The 7,279-nt window shown below is 55.3% G+C and overlaps 1 protein-coding gene across 1 annotated transcript in view; it reads right to left on the minus strand.

Moving 5' to 3' along the window:
* Nucleotides 1–3,869, minus strand: part of COL1A1 (collagen type I alpha 1 chain) — a 17,503-nt gene extending 13,634 nt beyond the window's left edge. Inside the window, exons 1-8 of the mRNA XM_006924793.3 lie at nt 3,607–3,869; nt 1,918–2,112; nt 1,755–1,789; nt 1,615–1,650; nt 1,427–1,528; nt 519–587; nt 224–268; nt 9–62 (exon numbers count right to left, since the gene is read on the minus strand). Coding sequence (XP_006924855.1) covers nt 9–62; nt 224–268; nt 519–587; nt 1,427–1,528; nt 1,615–1,650; nt 1,755–1,789; nt 1,918–2,112; nt 3,607–3,697 — 627 coding nt within the window. The 5' untranslated portion in view covers nt 3,698–3,869. The remainder of the gene's footprint in view (nt 1–8; nt 63–223; nt 269–518; nt 588–1,426; nt 1,529–1,614; nt 1,651–1,754; nt 1,790–1,917; nt 2,113–3,606) is intronic.
* Nucleotides 3,870–7,279: the final 3,410 nt, after the last annotated feature.

Genomic DNA, 7,279 nt, shown 5'->3' on the forward strand with positions numbered 1-7,279 from the left:
ACACTTACTGAGGCTCCAGGCTCGCCAGGCTCACCAGGGGGACCTTGGAAACCTTGGGGACCCTGAAGGACAAGGAGAGGGGGCGGGGTTAGAAGGGCAGGTCTCTGCCAACCTTTCCTCATCTCACCATGAGATCTTGGAGCACGTTCCCTGCCCTCATCCCAACACTCCCCTCAAAAGACCAAAGCCCAAGGTGGCGTATGAAGACATCCTGGATACTCACAGGTGCACCAGGGGGGCCAGGGAGACCACGAGGACCAGAAGGACCCTACAAAAGAAAAGAAAGGGTGGCCACAGTGATACCTCTGTGGGGAAGTGCAACATGGGTCTAGTCTTGCTTTCTCCCATTGGTTCCTGTTGAAACCACCCAGTTGTCTTGCATCCTTGAAAGACTCTGAGTCCCAAAGGTTATCGTGATCTCTTAAGTTATCTCTGCCACCTCCGTTTACCATCACTGGCCCATCTTGTCTGGATCCCCATCAGCTCTTCTGTCATCTCTGCTCCCCCTGGTGGCTTACCATGGGGCCAGGCACGGAAACTCCAGCTGATTTCTCATCATAGCCATAAGACATTTGGGGAGCAAAGTTCTAGAAAAAACAAGAGAGAATGTATGAGAAAGTGGGGTCGGGGAGTGAGCTGAAATGCAGAACACATCATCCAATAATGGGACGAACTGACATCATGCGCCTCCTGATGGGATGCACTAAGCTGGACAACAACATCACATGTCAGATAGTCCTGCCAAAATGCATCACTCGAATCTAATCATGAAGACACATCCAACAAACCGAAACTGAGGAACAGTCTACAAAACAACTGGCTTCTTCAAAAAATGTTGGTGTCATGAAAGGCAAAAAAAAGTCTGAGGAAATGTTCCAGTTGAAAGCAAACTAGAGAGACATGACAATTAAGTCCATGACCCTGGATCGGATTTGGATTCCAGATAAGGGGAAAAAAAAAAAATGCTATCAAGGACATTATTGGGACATTGGTGAAATTTGAATATGGACTGCATATTAGATACGATATTGTATTAATGTTAAATTTCCCAAATGTAATCATTGTGCAATGATATGTAAGGGAATGTGCTTGTTTTCTGGAAATACACACTAAAGTATTTAGGAGCAAAGGGACAAAGTATCAGCAACTTACTCTCAAATAACTGATGCAGAGAGAAAAATAACGATAATTATCTGTATACAGAGACAGAGACTGATAAAGCAAATGTGACAAACTGAAGGGGATATGAGAATACTTTGCACTGTTCTCGCAACTTTTTGTATGATTGCAATTATTTCAAAATACAAAATATACCATCTGCCAAAAACAAAAAACAAACAAACAAAAAAAACAAAGAAAACAACAGGGGTTTGGGGAGGAGAGGAGCACGCAAGGCCTTCCGCCAGTGTCTGCACTCTATACTTACTCCTCCGAGGCCAGGGGGTCCGGGAGGTCCAGGAGGTCCGGGGGGTCCGGGAAGTCCAGGCTGGCCAGGGATGCCATCTCGGCCAGGGGGGCCTGAGGGTCCCTGAAGAGGGAGAGGGTGGGCAGGGTGAATGCAGGCCAGGAGCCACCGCACCTCCAGCCCACAACAGCTGAGAGCCCAATGCTTACCCTTGGGCCTCGGGGGCCGGTGTCTCCTTTGGGTCCCTTTGGGGTTGGGGGAGAAGAAATAAAATAAGCTAAGTTAGAGAAAGGAGGACCATGGGGAGTCACGGGCGGGATGGCAAAAGTCGAGGGCAGAGGATTATTACCTCGACTCCTGTGGTTTCTTGGTCCGTAGGCGACACTAGGGGGAGAAGATACGCGGGTTAGAGGCAGAGTTTGCTCCAGCGTCCCAGGCGGCAGAGGTCTGTCTCCCGGGCACAGGTCGAGAGAGTGGCCCAGCCCTCCCCAGTCCCAGGCCCGATGCCCTACCCTCGCCGTCGGGGCAGACCGGGCAGCACTCGCCCGGGGGGGCTACGGCGCCGGGGCAGTTCTTAGTGTCCTCGCAGATCACGTCATCGCACAGTACGTTGCCATTGTCGCAGACACAGATCCGGCAGACTTCGGGTTTCCATACTTCTCGGTCATGGTACCTGAGGCCGTTCTGTACGCAGGTGACTGGTGGGACTGAGGCAAGAGAGGAAGAGCGAGGCTGTCTGCGGCGCCCGAGCCTCCCACCTCAGGGCTCCGGGGACCCCAACCCCACCGCCCGTCCCCTCGGTCTTAGAGACACATTTAGATTTTCCATTTCCCGCCTCTTCCCCTCACCCCCTCTTTCCCCCATATCCTTAAAAGTTCATCTGCTCCTCATCAGCGCCAGTGACAGCGCTGAGGCTCCTGGCCAGGGCGGCTATAACTCTTTCCAGTTCTCAGGAATTTAAACAAAGCTTTAGGCGGGGGTTGCTTCCAACTCCAACCTCAGCCCATTGGTGCTGAGGCCAAGTGAAATAAAAAGCCCAGGGGGGGAGGGGGTGGGGGGAGGAGAAAGAAAAGGAGGGGCTCCAGCAAGAGGGCAGGCTTGTGGGGAGTGGTCTGGGTGGTGACAGGAGGAGGCGCTGGGAGGAGAGATGGGAGGTCCAGCCCCCATTCCGCCCCATTCCCTGGGCAGGTGGGATGGCGTGGGCGGGGCTTGGAGGATGGGGAAGGGCCGATTGGCGTGGGGTCCTGCCCAGAAATTTGACATGTACCTCCAGAGTTGGAGACGCCCTAACCTCCAGCGCCCAGACATCTCAAAAGCCCTCTCTCAGGAACAACCCCTGTTTCCCAAAGCCAGCCAGTGCCTCTGGGTCACTCCTTAACCAAAGAACCCAGAAGTCCACAAATAGTAATGAAGTTAGTTGTTAACCAGGCCCACCGCGCGAGCGTTACCCAGACAGCCACTAGATGGCGGGCAACACTAAAGGGTTTGCCTAGACTGGCCACTTCCTTTAGAGATAGAGGCTATTCCATCCCCAGGTTTATTTTCCAGGTCTATTTTCCAGGTCTAGAGGTGGGGTTCGCACTCGGCAATAACCCACGTCTTCCCGCTCCAGCTCCAGCGCGGGGAAGCACTGGACGGAGAGGTGCGGTGCTCCGTATTGATCAGCAGAGGGCGCAAGGACCCCGCCCTGCGCAGGCCGCGCCAAAGTTTCTCAAGCTCCAACCCGCCCACTCTCCGTGCCCCCTCCCCCCTCAGCCCAGCACTCCCGCGGCCGCAGCAACACTGTCTAGCCTGCAGAGAGGGCAAACAATTTTTCCTTATGAATCATCCCACAGCCTTCCTGATAGCTTTTACATCTTGGGCTCCAAATTCTCAGCTTGGCGCCCCCATCCCATCTTCGACGTACTTTCCCCTACTCCGAGCTCAGACACTCTTTTCTCAGGTTGTACTACTACACCGTGCGCGCTCAGGACTCCCTCGTGTGCTAACCACGCCGCGCTCCATCCTCCCCTCCTGCTCCTGAGTGCGCTCATCTCCACCCTCCACCTAGGGTGGGCTCCCTTCTCTCCCAGGGCGCCGAGGAAGCGCCCTCCCTCCCATCCCCGAGGCTCTGGAGCATCCCGAGTCTCCGTTTAAGTCGCGGACTCCCGAGACCCGGCGACACCAAGTAGCCTTGGACTCCCCCAAAGTTTGGGACTTACTGTCTTCTTCTTGGCCCTCCTCTTGGCCGTGCGTCAGGAGGGCGGTGGCCGCTAAGAGGAGCAGGAGCCGGAGGTCCACAAAGCTGAACATGTCTAGACCCTAGACATGTAGACTCTTTGCGGCAGGGGTAGGGGTTAGCGTCCGCTCATGCGTGGCCTCACACTCCGCGTGCCTCCTGCTCCGACCCCGAGGAGAAACTCCCGTCTGCTCCGACCAGTGGCCCGGGCCCTTTTTAAACCATCCCACTGGAGAGCGGGGAGGAACCCGGCCCCTGGGAGAGGGGGAGCCGGCCGCCCGTCCCCCAGCCAATCAGAGCTGCCTGGCCCGGCCCCCAATTTGGGAGTTGGAACCGAGAGGGGGAGGAAGAGGAAAGGGAAGAGAGTCCACCGCACATCTCCCCCCTTCGCTGCTCTGCCTCCCCAGCCCCCAGCCCAGCCTGGGCCAGAGATACTGCCGCTGGAGTACGGCTAGGTCCTCAACGTAGTGTGGGCTAAAGGGTGGGTAGGGGCGCCCTTTCGTCTTTCTTCCTGGGACCCCGGATCTGAAGAAACTGGACTTGGAGAACTGGGTGGGGAGGCTTCCAAAGGTAGAAGGTTTGAGGTGACTGGGAGAGGTTCCTCCCGGCGATGCTTCTTCATTCGCCCTCCCCACAGCCTTGGCAAGAGCCAAAGGATGGGTGTGAAAGGGCCAGCTGGGGACCCTCTAAAACAGGAGAATCAGAGAATTTAAAAGATATGCCTGTTTAGGGGTGTCTTCTGGGGCGGCTGTGGTATGGTGCTTAGAAATGTTTGGAGAACAAGTTAGACATGCCTTTGGAGACATTAAGAATCAGGTACTTGGGGAGATGCTGGCAAGAGGGGTTTTAGTTTGAGGATGTCAATTCTTCTGCCATGCCTGAGGCTCCAAGGCAGACTCAAATGTTCTTTCCCAAACCCCAGGCATGATTGAGACAGATAGGGTGGGGAAGCTGAGGCACTGGGTGAGAGATTTGACTACGTGGTCTCACTGGAAGGAAGCTTTGGTGTTGAGAGACGGGGTAACACAATGGTGGTGGGGAATTGCTAGGACCCTTCCATTCCCCCGGGGGGGAATGAGTTTGCACGGAAAAGGCTGTGTGATCACTGATGACTTAGAAAAGGATCTTGGGTTAGGGTCTGCTGTGGCTGTCGCCAGGGCTTGCTTAGAGACCCTCTTCCCCAACATAGTTAAACCAGAGAAAACCCAGTTGGAGGGCTGTTAACCAGAGAGAGGAGACTCCTTCGGGAGCCGCATACAGCCCTGTCTCTGGCTGTAACTGGACTGAGGGTTGTGGGCAAATGGAAGAATTTGGGCTTATGGGGGAGACTTGTATTTGGGGGTTTGGGATGGAATTGCAAGGAAGGGTGAGTGACCTTATTTTAGACGGTGCTTCCCACTACCCCACCTCTTTCCTGAAAACCCAGGGCATTGCTCTCCGCCTTTGGAACCAGCAGAGAATCATTTGTACCGTAAAAGGGTATGGGGACCCCAACAACAACAACCTATACTTGGGGGATACTCTTCTAAAGCCAGTGTCCTCCCTTCCCCATGTCTCAACCTCCCGTTAGTGCTCCATCCCAGCCCCTGTCTATCCAGGTCTTGGTCGGGCCAAAATCTGTGGGTCCAAGAGGAGGCAATGGGGTCCCTCTGCAGTGCTCTGTCAACTCCAGTCCCTCTTGCACAGCTCCCCCACCCCCATCACTCCAGAGCTGCAAACGTGGAAGCGGGGAGTCCCTCCTCCCCCAAACCATCCAAGATTCCATCGCCTCCCCTCACCCCCGCCCCTCTCCACGCCCTCCCCCAGCTGGTTTTGTGCAACGAAGGCAAAGGGAAAAAAAAAAAAAGACCAAGGGGAGAGAAAGGGAGAGAAGGGGAGGGAGCCACGTTGGCCGGCCGTGGGCAGCCAGGAGGAGCGGTGCGGGTGGAGCTGTGGAGGGGACTTCAGGGGCTATAATTAAAGGGAAAATATAGAGTTTCCAGGGAGGCAGGCTGGAGACAGCAATGGAGGGCCGGGCCTTCATCAATTATCCCCACCATGTGGCAGCAACTTGTGGCCCAGGATCTGTCCCAGCCTAGTGCCAGGGACTGCAGGGCGGGAGGGGAAGCAGGGGGTGCTGAGGTGCTGAGATGGCAGTTCCTTCCCCCTCCAGGATGGGTTGGGGACAAAGAGTCCCCCACCCAACAGGGGACGAGGGTCTTGTTCCTCCGAGGGGTCAACTCTTTGGATTAGTTGTCTGAGGCTGGGTGTCACAGGCTTGGGGTGAGGGTTGGTGTGGCCTGGCCACCTCTCGGCTTGTTGAGTTTTGGCAGCTAGAAGGACTCCTGCCTACAGCCCCTTCCCACATGCTCCCTGCCCAGGTTTCCTACTCCCCACCGTACAGAGAGATTAAGCCTCAGAGATGCAGATTGTACATCATGGGCCTGGGGTTCTGAAGGGTGTTCATGGACCCCTGGGGTTGGGGGATGAGCTCTTTGGGTGTGGTAAGTGACAGCCAAAGCCCCAGTGTCCAGTTTCGGACCTCTGTCCCGGGAGCTGCAGGCAGAGGGTTTGCAAGCATCCATTACACGTGGCACAGAGTTGAGGCCCAGAGACTCCCTTGCCACTTTTTGACTTGAAACGCTTGGCGGGCACCCAGCCTGAAGATGTGTCTTTAATTTCTGCAGCATGACAGTGAGAGGAAGAATGTGCTTGGGGTCTCCTCCCAGCCAGGCTGGGCCTCCTTGGCCAAGACTGAGGGCTTGAGACTGGGGGGAGGGTTGAGGGAGGAAGCTGGGGCTGGAGAGGGGAGGAGACGCCACCTCATCTTTAGGAAACTCTGAAGCTCTGGCTTCTTGTGGAATGTAAGACTTCGTCTGGCATTTGGAGTTGAGGGGGGGTGGTGAGCAAAAGCCAAAATCTCCTTCCCCCTACCCTCAAGAAATGGTAAAGTCATCAGCACTTAGGGAAAAAAAAATCATCAAGAAGAAAAACAGAAAGAGAAAAGTGCTGAGCTCTGAGTTCTCTCCCTCTCCAAATTTCCCCAGATGCCCTCCCTCCATGAGGAAGGGGGCAGGCCTGTGCTCCCCAGCATCCCCATCCCTCTGGAGCCCCTCAAGCCCCCAGCCCGGACTCCGTGGTGTGGGACAAGGGAGAAGAGGCAGCTCAGGTGTCAGTGCACCTGGTGAGCAGGTGGGTCAGCCTTTTCCAGCTGCTCTGGTTCCAGGGGTTCCGTTGCCCTCCCTCCCCTATTCGACCTTCCGGAATTCTCCTCTTCCCCCACCCTGGCCCCAGACTGGTGATGGGGAAAGTATCCTTAAGAGAGGGGTCGAAGAGAGAGAAGAGGAGGGTCTAAGAGTGAGACTGCAGTGAAGACTTTGATTTTCATGTGCCCTCATCCTGGACCTCCGCACTGTTCCTGTTGAGAGACCCTGGGGGCAGAGTCTGGGGACAGTCCCCAGGTGTGTGGGGTCCTCTCTTTCTCTCTTTCAGCACCACCCCGGCCCCTCGGTTCTTAGCTAACTTCCTTAGCTTCCAGGTACAGCTCAGCTCTTCCTATGCCTCAGCTCAACCCAAGTCCTTCTGCCTCCTGAGATTTCTCTCCGACTTCCATCCTCTCCAGGTTTAGAGGGAAGGTGATGAATTAACACTCCTGATGAATTAACACTTTCTGATTT

This window comes from Pteropus alecto, unplaced genomic scaffold, assembly GCF_000325575.1.
Source record: "Pteropus alecto unplaced genomic scaffold, ASM32557v1 scaffold98, whole genome shotgun sequence".
Lineage (NCBI taxonomy): Eukaryota > Metazoa > Chordata > Mammalia > Chiroptera > Pteropodidae > Pteropus > Pteropus alecto.